The sequence below is a fragment of the Danaus plexippus genome, chromosome 25 (assembly GCF_018135715.1).
Source record: "Danaus plexippus chromosome 25, MEX_DaPlex, whole genome shotgun sequence".
Classification (NCBI taxonomy): Eukaryota; Metazoa; Arthropoda; class Insecta; order Lepidoptera; family Nymphalidae; genus Danaus; species Danaus plexippus.
In genome coordinates, this window is record NC_083553.1 from 4,305,124 (window position 1) to 4,332,413 (window position 27,290).

The following is a 27,290-nucleotide window of genomic DNA, read 5'->3' on the forward strand; positions in this document are numbered from 1 at the left end:
ATATTTAGATTTTTTATTGAGAATATTTAAAGAATTTACAATTTAAATATTATAAATAAATTATTATTATAATATTATAAATATTGTCAAACATGTTTCGTGTAAGGGTAAATAATTGTTAAACATTTTCACGCCAATATTCCTTCAAACGCAAATGAATTATACATGTCAAACTGAATTTACTATCAATGTCAAACTCACGTTTATTTTCGTTGCTATCAGCAACTAACATTGTAGGTTAGAACTTAGAAGTTCAAGTTTAAGTGTACAGAAATACATTTCGTAAGGCACAGTTGAAAGGTTATTATTTTTTTACACAATGTCCAAAAAGATTCAAACCAAAAAATGGGACTTAGTACCATTAGATGGGTTCCCTATCACAATGATGGACAAGGGGTTTGTTGGACTTGAAGAATGTACAGACTACGGCCTGGATAAACAAAACAGAAGGTCTAAAAAGGTAAAGCCAATCCATTTAATACTGCACTCCATAGGTTAGGAAGATATATCGTAATCATTTATTTTATTAACATCAAATTTGAAATTTGGAAATCCTATATAATAGCAACAGTTATAATAATTTTCTGCACATACCGTACCCATGGTGAAGTAATAAATTGTTTGACAAATATCTTAACATTTTTATACTAAAATGCCATTTCACTGTTTTAGAATAAACAACCAAAAAAGAGGAAGCCGACAGAGAACAAAGTAAAAGATAAAGGTGTAGAAGTTCCTCAGAAGAAAATTAAACTTAGCAACGGTTTTATAGTTGAAACATGTAAAAAAGTCACACCATCAAAAGCAAATGATGTCCAAGAAAACAATGAACAGGCAAAACAGAGAACCAAAAAGGTTAAGGTAGCACAAGTAAAGGCCAATAAAGTTAAGAAACCGAAACTCGGTGAAAATATAGCTAAAGTTACAAATCTGACTAAAGAAGACATGTTGTCCTGGGCGGAGTTTAAACTGCCAGAGGAGATTGTTAGAGCACTTATGGAGCAGGGATTTAAAAATCCGACAAAAATACAACAGTTGGTACTCCCTGCTGCGATTCACGGTAAAAATTTGCTTATAATATAAATAACATTTACAAAAACATCTAACATTTCTATGTCATTAAAAGATGTTATGCATTATGTATACTTGCTCGATATTTTAGATAATATGATGTTGAGTAAAATGTAGGTAGATCACTTAAGTGTTTTTGTATCTGTCATTCAGTCTTGCTACTTAGTACAATACATAATTTTAACATAGTTCAATTAGATCCTGCAAAAGATACAATGAAATAAACAGTGTTTCATATGAAACTAATATTTTTCGGATGACTGCGCGTATTTTATTATTTTTAAAAACTACATACTCCCGATGTTTCGGTTAGTTTGCAGCGACCGTGTACACGGGCAAACGAGATGTGAATGTCTGCCCGTAATTATCCGTGATCACGTAATAAATATTAGTACTCGCGAAAGTCTAAGAATTAATTAATATTTTATATTTTGACAACCTTTTCTTACAGTGTGTATACATAGCTATAATAGTTTAGGTGGAATCTCTCAATTCTGGAGTCGAGTCGATATTTTGTACACATTTAGATTGGATGACAGTTAGGTGAAAACATTAATGATCTGACAAAGAACAGTTCCCAAAAAGAGTAGGACATATACATTGTTATGAACACAATATGGTTATCAAAACAAAGTGTTTTTTGGAAGTTTTTTTCTAAAATCATTTATTGGTAATATAATGTTTTTTATATTGTCTTAGTGCTTGATGAACTATGAACTATTAATGATTTTCGTGTCTCAAACTATTCATTCAAATTAAAAATAATATATGTTTTGTTTATATAAATCCTAGGTAGAAGAGATATCCTCGGAGCTGCTGAAACGGGCAGTGGTAAAACATTAGCCTTCGGACTTCCAATTTTAACTGGCATAATGAAACTGAAAGAGAAAGCTGAGCAGAAAGGACTAGATGTGTATGATATACCTTTTAAGAAAACGTCAGTTAAAAAGAGGAAAGATGTCGAAAATAAAAAAGAAAAGATTAATGGTAAAGATAGAAGGAATAATCATAAAAATAATGAAAAGAAAGTAGAGAGTGAGAATGTAAAGGAGTCGTCGGAGGATGGTTATAGTAGTGGCGATGGAAATGAATCATTGAGTGGAGGTGATGTTGATGAAGAAAATAATGATAGTGACTTCATAGAAGAAATAGAAGTTCCCTTGAGGAAATCAAAGGAATCAGAGGAAGATGATTTAAGTGATGAAGATTATGTACATTTGTCTGATATGTTGGAGTCTGATGATTTAGAGAGCGATGAAAATGATGAAGATGAGGTTAGTGATGGCGAAGATTACGATGAAAATGATGATGATGAAGATGATGAACAAAATAACGATGTAAGTGACGATGAAGAGAACAGTGGCATTGATGAAGTAGACATTGCAAATGGAGGTAATGTTACAGCATTTTTTTAAAGGTTTTTCAATTAAATTACAGAAATCAATTATATTGTAAACATATAAGTTAAAATGGTACAAGTTTATTATATCGAGACTTTATATTAACAAAAGGATCATATATATTTTTTTTATATTCATTATGTCCTTCTGTTGATTTCAATCTCAATTTTAACATGGAATTGTCTTTGCTGCAAGCTCTTGCAATACTGGTGTTTAGGTTAAATAACTTAGGGTTTCAATTAACGTAACCAAGTAACTTGGCACATTTCCTTTTAATAGTTAAACCTGTACAAATATAGTTATTTACACATACCTTTGTCACACCGTTTATATTTGCTAGTATTACCGCTATTTACCTTGTCTGCATGCTAAATAAATTTTTAATCATCAGGTAGAGGCTGCGTGAAGGTGATAGAAGATGTGTCATTGCCGGAACAAGTTATGATGAAGACTGGCAAACCTTTGTATGCTCTGATATTAACACCAACCAGAGAATTGGCCATACAGATCAGTAGACATCTCATAGCTGCTGCTAAGTATACAGGTTTCGTGTATTTCATACTAGTTCTAGTCTGCGACTTCGGCCGCGTTGTTTTTGGTATCATGTTCATAGAGGAACGAATAATGTGAATTTAATGAGAGATGTTTTAACAAACGATCAGCGACATCTATCGTCTGTTTAACTTGACTTCAGCTATCACGACCTCTTTCATGCAAACTAACCTAAATTAAAAAATAAAAAATATTCTATCAGTACATTATTGGCGAATGAGTGACATACCCATACATGTTCAGAAACTAAAGAATTTATAATGTAAGTAGGACTTGAGGTGTCCTGAAGATAATCTGATATAGGATTAAATATTTTTTACTTTATTATTTTCTGAACAACGAAGATGTTAAAAATATGATTCAACTACATGTAGTCCAGATGAAAGACTTGCTTTACTTAAATACATATAACATTATATTTTATTCATGTTTAAGATAATTTACTTAAAATATCAGAATTGATGTTAATTTTTTTTTGATAATGAGGTGTAGCTTTCGCGAGTATTGATTTAAATGAAACTAATATTTTCGGATTACTACGCGTATTTTATATGTTAAACAAAATACATACTCCCGACGTTTCGGTTACTCTGCAGCAACCGTGATCACCGGCAGACGAGATGTGAGTGTCTGTCAGTTGGTCTTGATATTTATATTTAAATGATAATAATATTAGTTTTTTTTTGTGTTATATATTTTTTTAATGGATGATATGCAAACTTTTTCGTCAGGCATAAAGATAGCGACGGTGGTGGGTGGCATGGCGGCCGTTAAGCAGGAGCGTGTGCTGTCATCAGGTCCGGAGGTGGTGGTGGCGACTCCTGGCCGGTTGTGGCAACTGTTGACCGAGGGTCAGAGCCATCTCATGCAGATACCTTCCGTCAAGTGAGTGCTACAGTATACCACTAGATGGAGCTACCATCAGCAATAAAACCTTTTTGCTATGGACATTGGATGAATATAATATGCATAATCACAAACATTTAAACAAATAAAAATGTAATTTTAATTCTTTTGATATAAATAACTGTAAATGTGATGTAGGTAAAAGTTGTTTTTATATTTTGGACTCCCATTTATGAAGCTTGCAAATGAAAGTCTTGAATTGAAATTTTCATGAAATGATGCATGGAATTTTGTTAGTAAAACAGTTTTATGTATGACACATACTGTGTTATTATGTGGGGCTCAGAGACTATTTGCTTCTACCGCGGTCCTGAATTGTATTTTCATTATGTTATGTGTTTGATTGGTTAGCTTGTATTATATTTTTATTAGGTTTTAGGGTATATAAGTTTATGAATAGAGAAGCTACAGAATATTGAAGAGGTTTAAAAAATGTAGAGCTAGTTGTCCTTATAGTATAGTCTCTGTTACAATGTTGAATTTGCACAGTCGTTTTTTTTGATTTCGAAGACGAATGTATGTATTACGAGTAGTTCTTAAGCGGAGGATAGTTACTTAAGGCGAAATTATAATTGCATTGATCGTAATGAGTCTTTGAAGTTATTATTGGGCAGTAAGTGTAACTTTTCAAACAGGTTTCTGGCCATCGATGAAACTGATCGTATGATAGAACGCGGTCACTTTGAAGAACTGCAGCCCTTATTGGAGAGGCTCAACTCAGAGGAAACTCACAAAAACTCAAGACAGAACTTCGTTTTCTCAGCCACACTCACAATGGCCCACGACTTACCCTCGCATATGAAGGGCAAAAAGGTTATCATGTACTAAAAACTCATTTTCGTTAAGTTATCTTTTTTCAGACTTATATTTTCATACACAATTTAATGAAAATCGGTTCAGCTACGAATCCATATCAGCGTGTGAAACGGATGTAATTTTCTAGCAATATGTTATGTAAAAAAAACTCATAAAGAAGGGGAACACAAAATTTCCTATGCCATAACAAAAAAATATGTCATTAATTCTCAAAATTTGTTCAAATAAAATACAAAGATATATGTTAATGTCATGTCAGCTAATTAAAAATAAATTTAGAGAGAAGCTTATAAGTTTTAGACAGAATATTATAGAAAAATCTGATAAATTTTCATACATGTCCCTTCTAAAAATTTACTGAATCTGTATTTTTCATACAGGTAACAAAGAGAGGGAAAGTGCTGAATAGAAAAATTGACAAAATGACACCGCAGCAGAAGATAAAGAGATTGGTTGATATGATAGGGATGTCGGACCCCAAGGTCGTTGATATCACCACACAGAACTTGGGTAACATATATATACATATATAAAGATGTTTGTCTGTCAATTCTAGCTCCTTAACTCATCTATTCCAAACACTTACTGTATATGATACAAAAAAACAATTTTTTTTTTGAAAAATAAAAAAAAATACATATAAGGAGTAAATATAAAATTAAAATTTTATATATTTCCCCTGAATTATGATCTCACTGATATCATTTTGGAAATTTGGTTATAGATTTAATTTAATATATATTTTTATGGTTGTCAAACGGTGATAAAGTCAAACTTATATAAAGAAAGTATGTGTAATATCATATATACATTTAATACTAGTTTTCGCCTGCGACTTTGACTGTGTGAAGTTTGATATTAGGTTCTGAGAGAAATGTATGAGTTAAATAACAGATATGGCAACCGGAACGGCAGCGACATCTATGTATGTGTCTCACGTGACTTCACACACAAAACGACTTACGCCGCGGGAACTATCAGCACATCGAGAATAGATTACATCCCGTATCTTATTCCGATGTCTAATCTACATTAATTGAAAGTTACATCACAATCTGTTCAGTAGTTTTTGCGTGGAAGAGTAACAAACAAACATATTGTAATGGTGATCCCATATGATTCCAGGTGCCGCGGATACGTTGACCGAATGCCGCATAACGTGCTCGCTAGACCAGAAGGACGTGTTCTTGTACTATATACTGAAGAGACATCCGGGGAGGACTATCGTTTTCTGTAATTCAATCAGCAGCGTAAAAAGGTTTGTTAACTTATAACCTACGTTGTATTGTATTTTGCCTGATAGTCTTGTAGTTGATGTAATGAAAAGGCAATCTAGTAGATATAAGTATTGTAATATTATAATTTACAATTTAAACATTAAGACGAGATTACAGTGCTAAGTTCCGATGGCGAGTGTCGACAGAAATGTAATAATTTATTTATTTAGTTCGTAACATATCGAATATCGGTTTGTTTCTAAGTGCCGATATGGAGTGTGATTTGCACTTACATTAATAACATCATAATATATAAAACGCAGGCACAATATAATTTTTGACTACGTTAAAAAGAAGTTTTTAGTGTATCATATTATATGAGGTTGATTAAATTATGCTGATCAATCATTTACGTAGTCATCAATCGGTCTGAAGCAACATTAGTTTGGAGGTGCTTGGTATTAATTATTCTAAAATAACCTTATTATTATTATTAATCAGGCTGGCCCAAATACTAGCGTTGGTGAAGTGTAACCCCCTTCCGCTGCACGCGAGCATGCCACAACGACAACGTTTGAAGAATTTAGAAAGGTAATCTCAAACTACCCTCAAACAAATAATATGTTTTTTTAATTTACACTTTAAGTTAAACATTTTCTTAATATATTATTATATAAAATAAAATTATATATAAATATTTATCATTGTAGATTCCGTGACGATGTCCACGGCGTGTTGGTGTCTACTGACGTAGCTGCCCGCGGGTTGGACATACCTGATGTAGACCACGTGATACATTACCAGGTCCCGAGGACGGCTGAGGTGGGATACATACACATACAACTCATATGATTGTTTAATTACAGGAATTAATATATCCTAACTAAAATTATATATATATATATACATAACGTCTGCCCGTGATCACGGTCGCTGCAAAGTAACCGAAACGTCGGGAGTATGTAGTTTTTTAAAAATAATAAAACACGCACGCATAGTAATCCGAAAATATGAATTTCATTTAAATATATAATGAACGTTTGAGATTTTTACTAATGTATAAAATATATATAATGTATAAAATATCCCACAGCAGCCATAATAAGTTTGTATTATTCTAGAACTACATACACCGCAGTGGAAGAACAGCCCGCGCTTCCAAGGAAGGCCTGACGATACTCATGATGGAACCCGCCGAGGCCTACACTTACTCTAAGTTATGCCGGACCCTCAATAAGAGTAAGTATATATATATCAATACATATTATAAAACAAAGTCCCTCGCCGCGTCTGTCTGTGTGTTCGCGATAAACGGACAAACTACTGCACCGATTATCAAACAGTTATCACCACTCGATAGCGTGGTTCTCGGGGAAGGTTTTAGTATATAATTTGTTAGGTTTTGTATTTACTTGCGTGTACATTAACGATATTTGTTGAAGATGTCGGGAAACATGAGCCGTCTGAGAGCTTTTGACGAAAACGCTGCCTAAAGCCTTTGATACGATATCGTGGAATTGTGTATTTTATATAGGTTTACAGAAAAGTCCGCGGTGGCATATGTCTATCTCTTAAGGACAACATACTATATCCATTTTACAACTTTGAAAATTGGCATTCCAAAAGCTATTTACATAAATACGGTACTAAGTCTTATCAAAATAAATTACTTCGTTGTCAGGACTACATCAGTATCTGTAAATTACTCTTCAAATCATTTGAGTCGTTCGTACCATTTGAAAGTTATCATAGTATAAGTTTAATAATTCTCAAAATTAAATAGGCTTTTTTATATTTTTTGTAAAGAGCCCGAGCGAAGCCGGGGCTGGGACCTAGTATATACATATTTTTATAACCACGTTTTCTTTGCTTTTCATATATAATCTCTTATTCTTCCAGCATCCGAGCTGCCAACATTCCCTGTACCGAGCTATCAAATATCACCAATACGAGATATCATCAATTTAGCCAGGGAACTGGACTCTCTTACTACAAAGAAGAAGAGATTGACTCACGAGCAGAGTTGGAGAGACAGGGCAGAGAAGGAAATGGACTTGATAATAGACGATGATGACGTGTATCCTTTACTAAACTGTATATATACATATATGTATATATATATATATATATGTATATATATATATATATATATATATATACATATAATTTTATATAATTATATTTTAATTAATTGTTATAATATTATTACATGCACTATTGAAAAAGACACTATTCATGTGACTAAGTTGAGGTTACGACGTATGAAATATATTTTCGTTTCAACATAAAGTGATTAGTGTTATATGTATATAGTCTTGGTTAACAGCGCCATCTTTTGTTAAGTTGATGTAGTTGTGCTCTATCGGTAAAGCAGGAACAGTTTTTTCATTGGGTGATTATAATAATAAACAGTGTCATAGATAACTTTATAGCCGCTTACGAATAATATATGTATGTATATATATATACAACATGTATGTATATATATATGTATATATATATATATACATGTATGTATATATATATATATATATACATGTATATATGTATACATGTATATATATATATATATACATACATGTTGTTGTTATTCTCTGGGTAGGATAAATATTTAAAGGGTCGTCAATAGATAGTAAAACTTAGTATCTATGATAATATTTGCTTATATTTTTGTACATTTGTTGTTTTTTACATTTATATTTTGATACAAGGTAACAACGCTGTGGCTACAAATATAAAATTTACTATGCTAAATAACAAAATTTACTTTTTATGATAAAATTTATTTTATTTATATAATAAATTATTACTAACTATTTATATAAACACAGTAATTTCTTTAATACAGTATCAGTCCGGAGTTTAAATCCGACCCGTCAATTGACAAAGCTCTTAAAACTAAGAGGAAACAGCTGGAATCGATACTGGCAAGACCGCTGTTCCCAAAAGGGTTTTCATACAAGTACCCCACTCTAAACGATCCAAACGCATTACAGGTCACGTCTGATGAAAAGGCTTTGGAGGTTGTTATATTATTATGAATAATATCCACAATCTAAAGGTAATATCTCTGACACCGCCATTTTGTTTTCAGGTTATGAAAAAGGCAATACAGAGCGGCGAACTCAAAAGGGAAAAGCGGAAAGGGAAAAACGCGCCATTACTGAAATTAGAGAAGCTTTTTAGAAATAAATAATTTTATTTTGTCTTTCAAATTGTTTTCATATTTATTTGAACATGGCAACATTATTTCAATTAATAATAAAATCTGCTGTACATCGTTATATTTAGTAATACTTTAGAATATTTCCCATAGCTATATAAATCTTGAATGCTGAACAAATTAAAAGTTATTATAAATTATTGTGAATAAAAGATATCAAAACAAAAAATAACCTAAAATTATATTTAAAGCTGTCAAAATTATTTCGCTATTCAAAGATTTGCCGCCATTTTCCGCAAGCCAGACGTCTCCTGAATTATAAGAGCTGTCTATACAAGAACTCGTAACATTTAATGATCTATTTTTCGCCACACACGAATAGTAATGTGCTGAGTTTCTCGGAGTCCTGCTTCTTTTAGGATCTTCAAAGTTAACTTCGTACAGACCAAATTTACTACTGGAATAGACAAAAAATATGTTTCAGTGTCATTAAAAATGAAACAGAATATTGTTTATGACATAAAAAAAAATAAACGTAGAAAAATGAATTCCTAATTCGAGATATATCTTTTTCGACAATCTTTGTTGTGTATAATATATATATAATTCAAAAAAAATAAAAATGCGAACTTTAGACAATTCTCATCTTTATTTTACTTCTTCTTTGAAATGGACACTGGAAGTTTAAGAAAGGATTGGAGTAAAAAATAATTTACTACTATATAAAAATTGAAAGACCAGAGCCAGGCAGATTTGTTTACAAAGAAATTTGCATACTACGAGAAATATTACAAAATTGAATCACAACTAACGATCCCAGATACGTTAAGATGCTTACGTCACATATGACCACAAATCCTTCATTAGGACTTAACAAGTCGTGGGTTAGGTAAAAATAGTAAACAGAATCGAGGCTGTGAAAGCAAAAGTGGGAGTAGTTTTAAGAGACTGCCCAACTAGTAATAAAGAAAGGAATAATTATTATGGCGCTTAGGATTACGTATTTAAGACTTCATCGTTGTTCAGATACGCACCACGACAATTACGACAGTTGAAACTTTGGTCCATTTTAAATATTTACTTGCACTATTAATATCAAGTGTGATAGAACGACTGTTGGCGGTCCAATCTAACTAAGAGTATAGGATTCTTAAGAAAAGTTCTGGAAGTTTCGACAGTAAAATTTCAAATAGAAAATAAAGAATAGTTTCGTAAAGCAGTTCATTTTAACACCTAGGACCTGTTATTGAGATCAATAATAATAATTAAATAGACGCCTTCATTTCATTATTAATAAAATTAAATTAAATTAAGCCATAGCATAAAAAAAGGTCAATAACCGATTTCATCTTAGTTAAATTAGTTTCATAAAAACTTTAACTTACTTGTATCCGTTAGTCCATTCAAAATTATCTTCTAGTGACCAAGCAGTGAATCCAATGACGCTCACGTTGTCAGCTTTTATCGATAATAAAACCTAAAAAGACATGATTTGATGTTTTCTAACTTATTTAGAATTTTGGCAGGGGTCGCGGTGGCTTAGAGGTTAAAGGCCCGCCTTTCGTGTATGAGGGTGCGGGTTCGAAACCTGGCAAGTACCTACCAATGTGATCTTTTCCGAGTCATATGTACTTTCTAAGAGTATTTAAACACCACTGACAGACGGTGAAGGAAAACATCGTGAAAAACCTGGGCTTATATAATATTAAATTATACTCGATACTGGCAGAATATACTATGCATGTATTTGCACGGATGAAGGCCAAAAAAAAAAATTTTTTTTGGCGTTTTATGTCGTCTTACTATTATTGTTGGAATATATGAATGAAAAGTGTTTGAAGATTGATGTGAGAGGGTTTGGAATAAAATTATCTTATTAAATTATTCGCATAGCTGCAAACTACATATGTCTATACGTAAATCATTTTTTTTACAGAATATATTATGACTCGCCTGTTCTAAGTGGTCTCTGTAGAAGTTAGTTCTTTTGTAATCGTTGAGATCGTATCCTGCGGTTGAGAATCCACATTCTGTTATAAGAATATCGATATCACCGTAGCTTTTCTTCAACCAAGACAATGAGCGGCGTAGACCTAGCGGATACACCTTGAAATTGCAGAATATTTTATAGAAACAAAAACAAAACGGATCAATGAAATTGATTTCATTGAACACTTACCGGTAATATATCTAGAGCCCCATACCAAGTGTTATTAGGATGTACCAAAATGGCGTTCAGTTCGGGTACTCCTGTTATGAAGAAATATCCGGGATCTTCGCCGGGTTTAATTGGCCTGATCAAATTAGACGTATAATAGTTCACGCCGTAAAAATCAGCCGTGCCTGAATATTATCAGAAACGATATTTGAATGTATTGTTTGGAAAAGCAGTAATAAAATAATTAATGAGTGTTGACCTCTTACAAATTCCTTCTCTTGTTTCGTAAATGTTGGTAATCTGGATTCCTTGTATCCTTGTTTCAAACTATACTCCAGTAGGACTTTTTCTAGTACGGGAGGCCAACCACCCTTTTTGGAATAGATTGGATGGGAATATCTACCAATCTATATGATGATATTGAATATTGAATATGACTTTATATTTTTTTTTTGTTAATCTTTAAGACGCACATTCATCTTACCGCGTGTTCTCTGCCGAGCTCAGCAAGTTCTTCGTGATTCGAGATGTATGGGTCCAGCCACAGAAAATTATTAGCCAAAGATACACTCCCTGGAAAAAATATGATATAATTTAGTATTTAAATTTCTATCGAAGAATATGTAAACTATACAATAGGTATATTACCTCCATACTTAGGTTTAAACTCTTTTTCATATATCCTGTACGCATGCGCATGCGCCATTAAAATGTGTTTATTGCACAGAAATGGTGCAAAGACATCTTCCTTAGCAGTAATGAATATTCCAGAGTTGTAAAAATAATCACATTGAACGTTCGCTTCATTTATTGTTATCCAGGTTTTAACTCTGTCACCGAAAAGGGAAAACACGATTCTGGCGTAATGTGCAAACCATTTCACTATCAAAGGATTTGTCCACCCACCTACATTACAGATTATATAAAATGAAAAAATAATTTATAATTAAAAATTATTAACGAAAAAATCTTTCAAGTTGGATATGAATAATGAGAAATTCGAAATTTAAATCTTCAAAGGATAAACTGGTAGCATTTCATTTTACAATCTTCGTATTCGTGTTGAGTGTCAGCAAGCTATTGTTGAAACAGTTAAAATTAAGGTTCTCTATATAGATATATTGGGAATGTAGTCTACATTGTATGCTGGAATAACCAGTATTTTTTGTATGAAATATTTTTTTTACACTTTTTTAGTTACAAATTATTTTAAGAGTCCTTGCAAAGACAGAAATTAAAGAGCTCGAAACAAAGTGTGTAACGGGCTGAATTACCAAGTTTGTGGATTATAATAGGCGTCTCCCAATGATAGAGAGTGACGACAGGTTCAACACCAGCACTCACAAGACCATCTATAAGTTCATTGTAATATTTCACACCAGCTTTGTTTATTTTATTTGAAAAACCAGTTGGCAGAATCCTTGGCCAGTTTATTGAGAAACTTAAAAAAAAAAGTTCAAAATATAAAAATTTAATTAGTCGTATAATATAATTTAGTCGTATTAGAATGAAATTATAATAAAACAATTTCATGTTCTTATGATGATTCTTTACCTACGGTTCGTCTTCAAAATTAGGACCTTTTTAAGTCAATGTAGATTTTATATATGTTAGTAGGTACACGAGTTGTCGACAACCCTATTTTCTTCAGTGAAATAGTGTTTTTATCATTATTATAGTCGATATATGATTATTCAAGTGTTAATTATAACAACTTTCTGACAATAGTAAAGTTTTCAGAGTGTAATGACAGACTAATTCGTTTCAGTCTGATACGGGCGATGGAGTGGATTAGGGAAAATGAGATTTATGTTTAAATGTACATCAATGAAGCTGTTTTTGACATCATGATAATATACCGATAAAATTGCAGCCCCAATTCCTTTGTTATCTTTATGTCTTCTTTCCACAAATGGTAGGAATCAGCCGCGACATCTCCGTTTGAATTATCCTTAATTTTCACACGATTCTCGTGGACGTAATCGTCCCAAACGCTGGGACCCTTACCTGATGATAGACGTATAGACGTATATATTTTACAAATAACAGAGCAGATCATACACGGATTATAGTACATTGAATCGCCAACACTTTTAGTATATATAGTATAGTATTGGAGATTTATTTTCTAGCGACATAAGTGATATGTCTACACCTACCTACCGTAATCTCACGACTTAAGATTACAATATTAAATATGAGAGTGTTTTGTTTGTCTGTGTATGTTATTCAATTACTTTAAAAGTTAAACTACGTAGGTAAATTAGATTTGAATATCTATAATCCACATCAATAAAACACATTCCAGTGAGTATTATTAGATTAGTTTGTATAGTCACACTACATACATAAGGAGCGATTTCTGTTTTCTTGTAATCCACGTATATCTAAGCATAAACTCAGTTTTATGAATGAAAAACTTGAATGCTCCGTGTGTACTCCCAATAATCTAATTTGTGGTAGTTACGTTATGATAACTAAGACTTTCGCTTGTACTCATTCAAATGAAACTAAGGTTTTAGTATACTACGCGTTATTCTATTTTTTATAGCTACATAATCCCAACGTTTCGTTAACATTATAGCAACAACAGTATAATTGATACTGCACTGAGTCTATCATTCGGTTTCGTTTTCGGTTTAAAGACATTTATTTCTCATAAAGAACACAAAAGTTCACTTATAATAAGAAATTACAATAATTTTGCTTGAGGGTACATTTAAAAGTCTGCCTTATGAATTATATACAGTAAAAGAAATGTTGCGGGTAGTTATATTACACAAACATGTGTAGGTAGGGGTTACATTAACTTATAAATTATTTTGCACATATTCCATTACACTTTTTTTGAATATAGGAAAACTCTTGCTATTAATGATTAAGTCTGATAATTTATTATAAATTTGAACTCCTTCAAAGAAAATGTTTTTCTTTCCATAGTTGGTTCTGGTTTTTGGAAGTTCTAGTTTATTACGTTTTCTAGTGTGGTATGTATGTGTTTTTTTATGAAAGTGTAATTGTAAATGTGTTTTATTTGTTATTATTTTCCTAATCAACATGCAACATCATTGATATAATTAAACATAATTCGATTAGTAACTAACTAAATGATTTAAAGGAATCGCTTTATTTTAAAAGGTCTCACCATCATCATTCCATCCACCTTCTATTTGATAAGACGATGTCGCGGCGCCAAATTTGAAATTCGGCGGAAACTCAACGTCTGAACCCGCCAAACCTCCGAGAAATGAACTGTAACAATATATATTTTATTCAGGTGTACGTTTTTGTAATATTCCATTGAAAAATAAAATTATTCCCTTCTTTAGTAACGTCTTCCAAAAAAGACGAAGGGTAACTCTTAAATATTAAATAAGCAATTACAAAAAGATTTCAGGCAAGCGACAGTTACTGAAGATCTATTATGATATCATTTAAATATTTTCCATTTATGAGACGAAACCTCTTAGCATTCAATGGATTCACCGTGCGGGTGCCGGGTCCATTGCGTTGCAGGGAGTGGAGCTTCAACAGTGCCTGGGACTTGCGACCCAGGTGTAGGTTTAAGGGGCCCCTAACTAACGCGCGTTAAACGCTCACCTCCACTGTCCAAGCTCCTCTCCCTACCTAACCATATTTGAAAAGAACCTACTAGGGCTGCCTTCGAAGTACGTTCCAAGAACGAATTGATGTGAGTTCTGGACAGGCCCAAGTCTTTTAGTAGGTTGTAGAGAGATTTAGCCGTTATACCTCTCGCTCCCACTTCTACCGCGTATAAATCCACGACGAACCTATTTCGAGTGAGTTCGTTTGTGAGCTCGTAATATTTGTTGACCTTGATGGTATGGTCTTTGGGGATGTTGGTTTCTCAAGGAACCGTAAGCTCTATCATCACAACGCGCTTTAAGATTCGCGAATACATGAATATGTCTGGTCTGGAGGCCGACGCACAAATATCCTCGGGGATTTGGTATTGTTTTTCACACGTATCCATCATTATAGTCCAATCCGTAGCGTCTTTAAGGATGGAGTAAGGCTTGACATTTGTTTTTATACCCCTAGTGCCCTCTCTCACAAAACCTACTTATCGCTCCTTTGTGGTTATTTCCTTTTGCGCTCTGGCTACCGAAAGACTAACCGCTTCACGTATGATTTCCAGAACCCTATCGTGACGACGCGAGTATTGACCGCTATCGAGGAGTACCCTACATCTCACTAACAAGTGCCTAGCAGTTCCAACTGCCTTCCCACAGATATAGCAAGTCTTTTCGGTACCTTTACCCCATCTTACTAAATTACTCTGATCTGGGAGAGTCATCTGGAACGCATTGAGATAGAATTTTAGCAATGCTGGCGACCAATCATGGATTAAGGTGCGCCATTTTAGTGCTAATGGGATGCAAAAATCTCCTATGTCTAACCACTCGTTCTGCATTTCTAAACTTATTGCATGGATCTTATATTTATCATTCTCGTCTTGTCGAATAAAAGACTTCAATATATCCGTATCTTGGACCTTCCTACTTGATCCTAACCCTACTCTGTTACTTTGCGCTCCTATCATAAACTGCTTGTGGAATTGAAGCCTTGACTCTAGCTCTGGGGCATCTTTGTCTTTTGGGAGCGATGTAACGACGTCATCCTGGGATTTCCCCAGGATGTATCTCTTGGAAACTGTCAGGTGTTTATAGAGCTCCGATGGCCTTTTTAGACTCATCCCAAAACTATTGCGATCCCTAAATAAAGCCGATGAATCAGCCGTTAGCGCGAGCCCGAGCCACAACTTCAACATCTTTATGACGCCTGCATCTAACTTTGACAAAAGACTTTGACAAAACAAAGAATATATAGTAACGTAATAAAGTTTAAGTCGAATAAAATGTTTTTTTTTTTTTATTAGTAAATATTTTTTTTTAAGTTCCGTCGTAAAATAAAACATGATAAGTAGTTTTGAATTGAAATAAATGTTTCGGATTTTTATAAAATCCTTTTATAATTACCTCATGGATATAAAGCGTTAGAAACAAACATATACAAGAGTGTTAGAAGGTCTCTCGATTATTATCTTGTAATATATAAATGAGTAAACATAGCCACGTTTATAATATTAACAGGCTATAATTAAACTTAACATTATCAATATCTAAGTCAGGGCTGTCTAGACTTGAAAGGTTCTAACGCAAATGAAAATTACCGAATACATTAGGGGCCGTATAATATTTTTAAAAACTTTTTGTTTTTCCATTTTTTTATCTTTATTTCCCTCGGGTATTGGCTAGAATCAGTGCATGCTTGATTGATGGTTCTGATAATGAAGACTTGCATTTCAATTTTATAAATTTCATTATTGAATATGCACTTCCACAAAGATAGGTAGTCGCCATCTTGCAACCCGTTTTTAGACCAAAAACTGACAGCTTCGGGAAACCTTCAACAATGACATTAAAATATTCGATTCGAGATTCTGGTATGTCCTTAAACAAGTGATCTAAATGAAGATCAGACAGTGCTAATTCATAATTAGTATTCACACTTTATGGTGATTACTTTTATCGTGAAATGGAAAATTAAAAACATATAAATAGAAATAGTGAAACAGTTTAAATTAATTCTGCTTGAGCTTGTTTTTTGTTTGGTGTTTTACCAACATTTTGTTTCGTTACTTTATTTATTCTGGCAACAACAGCGCCTTGAAAAATGTTTTGTTACCGAATATTTACATATAAAATAGGAATGTTAAAAAAAAACGACAACATTAAAAAGAAACATGACAGCAAGCAACATAAAATTACTATTATGTACAGTTTAAATGCGTTTTAAAATTAGCACGATTAAATTTTATACGACAAATAATCATCAAATGCAATGCCATTAAAATCATTAATAAAAATGTCACAAATGGCCCTCATTAAACAATATATATCCAGCCATTTCTCATTTTAAATAGAGACGGCACAGATTACATCACTTAACCATAATGTTGAAGACTCAGCCTGTTAGCAGTAAAATAGTTATCTAGCAAGAATATTATAATGTCCTTTATCTATAATAAGTGCGTATACTTATAAACATATATGGAACTTAACGCTTCAGAGTAATTGTAAGTACTTTTAAGGTTTAAATGGTCCCTGACATATGGAACAAAAACTAGGTCATAGTCATTTTCTTAATTTGTTATATTAATGTAAGCATTTCTTAGCGATATAAGTTAATCTCGTTGATTATTTTAATTAAAAAAGTGAACAGTATTTCGTTTTTGTACATGATCAGGGTCAAGCCAGTCCGTACTTCTATACGGGTATTAAAACTTTGTATTTTAAATAAAAAACGAAATAAGTTTATACGATGAATACTTTGTCAATAAAATTTATTTCGATATTATCGTGCACAACAATTTTGAGGGATTTTACCTCTTAAATTACTTTATAACTAATCATTGAAATTATCATGACATCTTAATGTCGAAGACATAAAAAAAATCTAGGATTGCATAGTTAAAACGTGGTGCAACAAAATTTATCGCTTATCTGATAACGTTTAATACTTTTTTGTATTCTGGATAAAATTTTTCTTTATTTTTCACTGACAAAAGCAAACTTAATTCAAAAAGAATTCCCCACCAGCAAACGTCAAAGGAAATAACAGTTGGACAAAACAACCAGGCGGCATAAGAGAAGGTTATAATGAAACTTAACTAAATTAAATTATTAACTAATTAAAATACAAGTTAATGTATGAGTCTAGACTCTAGACTCTAGAAGAACGAAGATTTAAATCGTAAAACAAACAACAGATATTTTTTTAAATACTGAGAGGAAAGTGGATCGTTTAGGACAGAGAATATTTTATATATAAATCTATAACATCTTCGTTCCCACATAAGCATTCATAGCAGCTGAGAACGGTAACGGGATATATGCTCGTATTTACGAAGATCAATAATAAAGCCAATACAAGAGTTATGATCGCGATCTAATTTATATAGGTTATTTATGGAAATATTACAGCAATTTACATCAGCGTGACCGATGATAGCTAAGGTTAGTATTAGTATCAGTACTAACAGAGTTTTGGTTCGTAAGTGTGAAAACCGCTTGTGTCAACATGAATTAAGAAGCGACCCCGTGACCTTATTGTCCACCTCATCAATATGAACGTCAGGTCAATGAAGTGTAAATAAAAAGTCCGATATTATTAGTGACGAAGCACTGATGGGTGTGTTGTCGTAAAGGGATGCTATAAATACTGTCGCTAGTATTCAGAATAGCCGCTGGTCTGATTCCTGGCTTGGCATTTGGCATTTATTAGGATTCACTGTTATCTCAAACGGAGCACACATTCGTGGACATTTTCATTGATGTCCGGAATCGGAGCATTAATACTGGCAGGAGAGGCATGTGCGTAAGTTTTGGGATTATAAGTACAGATCATACGAGAAGATGATATTTTTGGTAATGAATATGATCAATGGTATAATAAGTATATTGCCATGTTGAACACTGGAAGCTAATTCTCTCCAATCAGACAATGTATTCTCAACACGTAAATTTTTATGGCGACCATGAATATTAGTAAAGAACCAATTTAGTTTTTTTGGAAGACATGAACGAGATAAAAAAGCAATAACAATATCGTTGTCAACTGTGTTAAGAGTGTTGGAGAAGTAGGTAACGAATAACATAGGTATGTTAATCCTAGTTAAATAACCGGTAAAATTCCATTGCAATCTTACAATCTAGAAAGTTCTGTAGCTATGATAAACGCTAATTATCTTCCAGGAATGCGAGTTAAAACAGGATATAGGATTATATAAGGTTAAAGGAGATTGTTTGTTTGAATTCTAGTGTGAAGACATATTTATATTATCTGTGTAACGAATTCAAATATTATAAAAATTTAAACATGCTTAAACTGTAGCTGCAGTTTTGAATATAAGAAACAGGAAGTCTGTGGAAATGTAAGCTGCCAGTGATTTGAATTCTTGTAAAAAGAACTTGTAAGAATCAGCTAACATAATCTACAGATAATAAAATTAATTCACCAAACAGTTTACATGCCATTCGTTAAATAATAGTAATTTATAAGAAGTGAAATAAAAGTTAAAAATGATCAAGGTAATTAATCGAGTACCGCTGATGAAAATTAGCAATAACGTACTTTCATATAATAATGTATGTAATATTATGTGTTATCTGTGGATAGACGTTTGTTTTTAAAAAATATAAAAAATATATTTTAAGGTATTAACTCGTTCATTCACTTTTCTTATAAAATTAAGAATCCACTCGCCTTGATAAATATGATAAAATTTTTATGAATATGATATGAGGAAAATATGTTATTGTAATAAAATAAAAAAAAAACAATTTCCTCACAAAGCTCTTTCAACGAAATACCCTTTTTGTCAGCCGGTTCGTTTCTTAGAAATTGAAAGGTGAGTGGGAGAATAATTAAGGTGAATGATCGGAGCAATGAATTCAGACAATATACTACAGATAAAAAAGTTTTGTTTGTCAAATTATGACGTTATTGAAAACATTCGTGTCATTTAAAATTATATTACTTTTATTTTATTGCCAGTTATAAAAAAATACATAAATTAAACCTTCGCGGTTTTTAAATGATACGTTTAAAAACACGTCAAGTTTGTGATGAGATAATGCTCACTTATAGTCTGATTTTAAAACGATTCCTTTTCATTATATCAGCCCGTAAAATCTCAATACCGCCTTATCGATTGTAAAACATTTATAAAATTTATTTCATTATAATTTTCATCAAACTAAAAATAAATTATATACTATAAAGTTAAAACAAAAATTGATTAAATCTATAAAATATTTTATTAATTACTTTGTTTTTAATTAATAAAAATAAAAAGGAAGGTCGATTATTAAACAACCGTGTGTTACTTTTAATTCACTTTTCCGTTTTGTAAAATTCTATTTTATTCTATCAAAATATATTGAAAACTATAAAATAATTTACGTTATTAATATATTTAATTAATTAAAATTTAACAAGTTACAAAATGATCATTATTTACATTAAATTTAAAGCCACCAATAATATATATACGGTTGTTACTTTGATAATTTAATTTCAAAATTTTATGTCTTTAATAATAAATATATTAATATATTAAACATGTATAGTAACCCAAACATATTAATCTTAAAAAAAACTTCTTATTTATCATTGACTTTCATATCTAACGTAACTTTCACAGATTAAGTCATCTCATCTTTTCTTTTCTTTTGTTTTGCTTTTTCTTTATTACTACTTTCTTCTATTAATTATTCTGTTATTATATATCAATTAATTTTTATCATACATACATACATATTTAATTTAATTTTGAAGAGTTTTAGCAAGGACTAAAATATCGATTTATTACTAGTATATTTTAATATAACGTAGCTGATATTGCCTTCTTTTGGCACCATCGATCAAGTTTTTGAAATTGACAGTATAAATTTCTTCAGTTAAAATTAACAAAAAAAAAAAAATTTCTTTATAACGATATCAGTTAGTACTCAACCGACGATTTAGCGAGCGTTGAAGCCCTAGTAACCACTTTGAAGGGCCTTTGATCCGTATGTTTACTAAAAGTTTGAGGCACCACACTACAGACGGTGCATTTTCCGTTACTCATTCTATAAATTACCCTAAGAGACATGAGACTTCTCAGAATTCTATGGATTCACCGTGCGGGTGCCGGGTCCTTCGCGTTGCAGGGAGAGGAGCTTCAACAGTGCCTGGGACTTGCGACCCTGGTATAAGTTTAAGGGGCACCTCCACCGTCCAAGCTCCTCTCTCTGCCTAACCAAATTTGAAAAGATCTACTAGGCCTGCCTTCGATATACGTTCCAAGAATGAATTGGTGTTAGTTCTGGACATAATCAAGTCTTTTAGTAGGTTGTAGAGAGATTTAGCCGTTATACCTCTCGCTCCCACTTCTACCGCGTATAAATCCACGACGAACCTATTTCGAGTGAGTTCGTTTGTGAGCTCGTAATATTTGTTGACCTTGATGGTATGGTCTTTGGGGATGTTGGTTTCCCAAGGAACTGTTATAATAGTTGGTTATAATATGCGAAGATTAATGAATGAAAATTTATTCACGCTTCGTATTTAAGGTCACTATAGACAGTTATGATAAGCATACCGCTGTGGGTAATTCGTATATTCACATTTTTGTTATATCAAGTATAGTATAAATGTTGTACAACATGTATTAATGAAAGCCTTTAGAAAACACCGCTCTCGCTTCAACCGGCGTTAGTTAGTCAAATTAGTTATAAAGTATATAATATCAAAATTAAATAGATTAAAAATTGTTAAATAAATATTCAACAATAACGGTTTTATTTTTAAAACTTCCGAAATAATCAAAGAATTGATAGATATAAAACGTTGATTTTAGATAAATGTTCATATCCTTTGTCAAAAATTAATGTGTTAACCAAAAAAATACAGTGTTTGTATTTTATAACTAGATTTTAGATTTTATTTTTCCTGTTGCACTTTAATTGTAAAAATTCTGTCAAATTTTGTAGTATAGTTGCATTGTTTGTTTCACGAATTTCTTTACGTTCACTTTTCATATACAAAATTCCATAAGATTGTTTTGAATATATACAAAGGCCTTGTAACAATAAGATTAAGGAATATTTATTGTATTATGTAAATTACTATGAAAATGTTGTAAAACAGCCACTACGAAACGACGACGTCTTTATATACGCATTAATTCCAAATAAATTTCAACTATTCTTTATTAAGTAATCATCAACGTTCATAACATAACATTTTTTTTTGCTACAAAATAAACATTCTTGCTAACTATTGTTTTATCTGTCACGGAACTTGAAAACTCAATAATTTTATTAATATCGTTGTAATTTTTTAAAGTAAACAGTATGACAGTTAGCCTTTTCTGTCAGTTTGATAATCCAAGGTCATACAAAATTATTGATCAATTAGTTTTTTATAGTGAAAACATTTTAATGTACATTTTATCTGAAATAAATTAACTATTATTATACATATACATTTTATTTTTAATTTTATCACAATTTAATGGGCGAATTAATGGATCAATGTTATTTGAGAGTTTAAAATATTTCCGTCTCTATGTAAGTTTGATCTTAAACGGTTTAACCGCAAACGCCTGGTTAGATTATATATATACATATATATGTGTAGTCTTAAATATTTGTACAGATTTTGTGTCGTATTTTATGCTATTTTTCTTACACATCGAAAACGATTGATTAAGATTAAACATAATTTAAATCAAATATAAAATGTCTGAAGTAACTAATTTAATTATAAGGTAATATTAAAAAATTTCAAAAATTGCCAGTCTTTCAAAATTATGATAAAAATTAAATTAACACAACAAAGATTCTTTTACTCAAGTGAATATTACGAGTCAATGTTAAAAAAAAACACCCTTGAATGAAAAAAAATTAATCATGTCGGCATCGGAAAAGGATAAAATAGTTACTAGATAAAAATATAAATATAATGAAAATTGGATAAATTGCACAAAAACACTTTAAAATTCCATACACAGGATGTTCAAAGCACTGATACTCACAGCAACACTAGCGTGTGGAGAGGAGACATCGTCGTCACTACGACACTTTTAAATTATCAAAACATTTTATACGTGTCCATAAGCAGTAATGGTTGTAAAATTTGATTTACAAATCTTTTATATTCAATGGAATCGACTAATGTCAGAAATAATATAACCTTTAAAATTTTTATTACTTTATTTTAAATTTCAAACTATTTTTGTTTAACCTATTACTAACCTATATCTAAGATTTTCAGTTGTAGTCATTGAAGTGAAACTATGTTTCTAATAAGATTCCTGTTTTTTCATCATCATCATCATCATCATCAGCCTATCGGAAGCCCACTGCTGAGCATAAGCCTCTTCACGCATCGAGAAGGTTTGAGCATTAATCGCCACGCTTGCTCAAGACGGGTTGGCGATTTCAAACTTATAATTTGAAATTATAAGTCCAGGTTTCCTCACGATGTTTTTTATTCTTTTATAACTACATAGTCCCGACGTTTCGGTTCCTTTACAGTATCTGTAATCACGGGCAGACGGGAAAAATGTGCTAGTATTACTAACGCTTATGTATTCAAAATAATAAAGTTCTTATATCTGTCTAATTGTGAGGGTAACGGTATTGTTTTATTTTATTATTCTACTATTCGTAGTTTGTACCAATCAGTGTCGGTTTTAGATTTTTTATCAGTGTAGGCCACTTTATTTCTGCCGCCCCATATATGCCCCACCATTCTAAAATAATAATAAAGGTGTTTAAGTTAAATAAACGAACTAAATAGTCTTTAAGGAAGAGCGTAAATAAGAAACAAGATATACAATTTTTTACGCGACTTTTTATTAGCAAAATCATTTATATTGTCGTCATATTTTATAGTATTCATTATCTCTGCTTCTATATAAAGAAGAAGAGGATTGATTTTTTCTAGACACAGTGACGATCGTCGGGTAATTTTTGACCCGTTTTAAAAAAGAAAAACTCCTTTCCCCAGAACTATCATTTTCAATCATTTTTAAAACAGTAATTATTTTATACCAAGAATCGTTTAAACTTCTAAAAGCTTCTACTCTAGCTGACCAACGAGTTAGGTTCACTCTTTTGAGTGTTTTTCCTCTTCCTATCTCTTTCGTAATTTTTTTCTAACGTTCAGTTGACTTCACGAAGAAAGTATATACCTCCTCTAGCAACATAAAAAAGTGGCAGGCTTCTTTTTTGCCTGACAGTCTTGTAGTTGATGTAATGAAAAGGCAATCTAGTATATATAAGTATTGTAATATTATAATTTACAATTTAATCATCGAGACTAGCTTACAGTGCTAAGTTCCGATGGCGACTGTCGACAGAAATATAATAATTTATTTATTTAGTTCGTAACATATCAAATATCGGTTTGTTTCTAAGTGCCAATATGGAATGTGATTTTCACTTACATTAATAACATCATAATATATAAAACGTAGGCACTTCACTTCCCTTCCTTTAAAAAAATAATAATATATAATACAATGACACATTATTAAACGAGTAAAGTAAACAGTATAACAAAATATAATGCAAAATTGAATTACCTGCTACGAATATATAAAACGAAAATATTTTACAATAGTGAGATCTAAGATTTTCGCGAGTTTTATTCATTTAAATGAACCTAGTATTTTTCGGAAAAACTACGCGTGATTTATTTTTGTAAAAAACTACATACTCCCGACGTTTCGGTTACTTTTCAGCAACCGTGATCACGGGCAAACGAGATGTCCGAAACCGTAACCGTAAAATGTAACCGAAACGTCGGGAGTATGTAGTTTTTTACAAAAACAAATCACGCGTAGTTTATCCGAAAAATACTAGTTTTATTTTACAATAACCAAAATTTAAAAAAAAAAATACTTTTAATGTATTTCGTGTAAACAAAAAATATAATGTCGTATAAAATATATACTATAAATAATGAGTTTAATTATTAAGACATAAACCTCACTGTCGGCTTGATGAGTCGTCCGTATCGGGTTCGGATCAGATTGTCATTGTTACCATGCTCCTCGCTGCAGTTGCTATGCTCCCTAAAATTTGTTGTGAATTCTTCGCCTTTATTTGGCGGAGCATATTGAATTTCCGAGTCATTGTGCATTAGAAATGGAGGTTTTAATCGATCTATTGAGATTGTTAATATTATCAGATATCATAATTTTAAAATGTTTATCCCCTCTCTATATGACTTTATGGGGCCCAAAGTAAGGGGTTGTTAGGTTTGTGACATGGTCGCAACGTACAAATACGTGAGAACACGATGATAAGACTGGGTGTAAAAATATATTTCCTTGTCTGTGCGGTCGCTTCGGTACGGCGGCTAGGTTACGAATGTGCATACGCAGATCTTGCAATAGTGTTTCGTTATCCGGAGATGCTTGCTTTGACGACTCAAATAAATCTCCTGGTAATATTAGAGTAGTGCCATAAACCATTTCAGCGGCAGAAATGCCTGTATCGTCCCGTAAACATGCCCTAAGGCCGAATAAAACGGTTGGTAGCTCCATTACCCAATTTTCGGTATTTCCACGTGACATCAGTGCTGTTTTTAGCGTTCTGTGCCACCTTTCTATTGTACCGTTGGCTTGTGGATGGTAAGCGATGGTGCGAATTTTCGATATTCCTAAATATTTTGTCAATTTACAAAAAAGATTTGATTCAAATTGACGACCTTTGTCTGTAGTGATGTTGGCGGGACAACCGAATCTTGTAATCCGTTGAGTATATAAAGCGCATGAGACGCTTTCTGCGGTAATATCCTTTAAACATTCAGCCTCAGGCCACCCAGTCGCTCTATCTATCATAGTCAATATGTATCTATAACCTTGACAATACGTTAATGGACCGACAATGTGCACATGTAGATGTTCAAAACGGCTACAAGATGGAAAAGAGCCGAGGGGAGATATTGTATGGCGTCGAATTTTTGATTTTTGGCGATTAACGCAGGCTTTCGTCCACTCATTAATGTCCGAATTCATAGATTTCCAAAAATATCTATGTGTTATCATTTTTCTAAAGGCACGCGTGCCACTGTGACTAATTCCATGAATCGCTTTAAAGGCTGTATTACGATAGTCGCGCGGTAGATAAGGGCGTGCGCACTCTTTTGATATTTCGCAATATATTGGCTCACTACAATTAGGATACAAGATGGTTTTAAAATTTAAATATTTAGATTTTAACAAGTATTTCAACTCTTCATCGTTTTGTTGAGCCTTTTGATAAGGCACGATATTTTGTGATCCTTGAATGTACTCTATTGATTTATAAAATTGACTTATGACATCCAGGTGTCGTAGGCGTCCCGGTGTATCACTACCACTCGTAGCTTTTTTATGTAAGGCGTACACGAGCGGCTTATGATCCGTAAATATGGTCACTTGTTGACCTTCAATCATGTAATTAAAATGTTTTACAGCCATATATATGGAGAGTAGCTCCCGGTCGTAAGCACTATAAAGTTGCTGAGCTTCGCTGAATTTACAGGAAAAGAAGGATAGTGGTTTCCATTTTTGATCAATTTTTTGTTGAAGGACGGCGCCTGCGCATGTGTTGGATGCGTCAGTTATTATAGCTAAAGGAGCTGCGGAAACAGGATACGACAGCAAACAGCCCCTTTTAAATTGTTTTTACACAATTCGAATGCTTTTTCAGTCTCTTTGCTCCACGTGATTGGGGTTCTATCGTTGCGATTTGTATTATGTAAATATGTATTCACTTCGTCGTAATACAACAAGTCGTAATACCACTTATAAAACGTAGGCACACTATACAAATCTCAATGGCGAATTTTCCCAACAAATTTAATGAATGAGCTGCACAAGGAACAAACAGCAAATTCTGCTTGTTCTTGATTTTTAGCTTGTAAACCATTGTAAATCCCTGATATATTGGAGGCATAAGACTGACCACGGCAACTTTTGAGATTTATGTTTATCTTTTCGAACTCTGTAGTTATGGCATCACACATTTCTTGACCCTTGTGTCCTACAGAAGGCAAGAATTTCATGAATCTCTCACATGGTTCTCCGTTGTCTAAAACATATCGAACCACAAGTGTTAGCTGATCTATATGTGATGCATCCGGTGTAGAATCCACAATCAACGAAAAGTACTTTGCTTTTTTTATCTCATCACTGATGTATTTCACTGCTTTGGCACCCATTAAATAAATAAATTCGTCGCAGACAGTTTTCGTAAGGCAGCTAGTTGTTCCTGATCCCAGATTTGCATATCTTTCATTGTGTTGAGTCTGTACTATGTCAAAATTGGCTATTAATTCAAGAACATAATGTAATTTCCACTGGGTCTGTCACCAATTTTTTCATTATTTCCTTTAAAAGCGAGACCTCTAGAAGCTAATCCTTTTATTACATAAACTACCCT

At 32.4% G+C, this 27,290-nt stretch overlaps 2 protein-coding genes across 2 annotated transcripts; one reads left to right on the top strand and one right to left on the bottom strand.

The window, feature by feature from the left end:
- Positions 1–198: 198 nt before the first annotated feature.
- Positions 199–9,177, top strand: LOC116775398 (ATP-dependent RNA helicase DDX24). Its single transcript, XM_061524620.1, has 14 exons — positions 199–460; positions 673–1,060; positions 1,864–2,463; positions 2,863–3,015; positions 3,755–3,908; positions 4,565–4,742; positions 5,126–5,255; positions 5,871–6,003; positions 6,464–6,553; positions 6,673–6,784; positions 7,084–7,201; positions 7,862–8,039; positions 8,817–8,985; positions 9,057–9,177. Exons 1-14 carry the CDS (start codon positions 320–322, stop codon positions 9,156–9,158), a joined length of 2,646 nt encoding a protein of 881 aa, XP_061380604.1. The 5' UTR covers positions 199–319; the 3' UTR covers positions 9,159–9,177.
- Positions 9,176–23,743, bottom strand: LOC116775397 (myrosinase 1-like). The gene is made up of 11 exons (XM_061524621.1): positions 22,889–23,743; positions 14,429–14,535; positions 13,143–13,290; positions 12,558–12,724; positions 11,932–12,189; positions 11,768–11,856; positions 11,543–11,690; positions 11,305–11,468; positions 11,079–11,231; positions 10,511–10,602; positions 9,176–9,582 (listed from the first exon to the last, which is right to left on the bottom strand). The coding sequence occupies exons 1-11, from the start codon at positions 22,915–22,917 to the stop codon at positions 9,342–9,344; spliced, it is 1,596 nt and encodes a 531-aa protein (XP_061380605.1). The 5' UTR covers positions 22,918–23,743; the 3' UTR covers positions 9,176–9,341.
- Positions 23,744–27,290: the final 3,547 nt, after the last annotated feature.

Excerpts from the sequence above, each read along its gene's own strand:
- LOC116775398 (XM_061524620.1), top strand. The coding sequence starts at position 320 with ATGTCCAAAAAGATTCAAACCAAAAAATGGGACTTAGTACCATTAGAT. Across the intron at positions 461-672 it reads AAAACAGAAGGTCTAAAAAG|AATAAACAACCAAAAAAGAG; the intron begins GTAAAGCCAATC and ends TCACTGTTTTAG. Across the intron at positions 4,743-5,125 it reads CGCATATGAAGGGCAAAAAG|GTAACAAAGAGAGGGAAAGT; the intron begins GTTATCATGTAC and ends TTTTTCATACAG.
- LOC116775397 (XM_061524621.1), bottom strand. The coding sequence starts at position 22,917 with ATGTCTCCTCTCCACACGCTAGTGTTGCT. Across the intron at positions 14,536-22,888 it reads CTCCACACGCTAGTGTTGCT|TTCATTTCTCGGAGGTTTGG; the intron begins GTGAGTATCAGT and ends ATATTGTTACAG. Across the intron at positions 11,857-11,931 it reads GTTTAAACCTAAGTATGGAG|GGAGTGTATCTTTGGCTAAT; the intron begins GTAATATACCTA and ends TATTTTTTCCAG.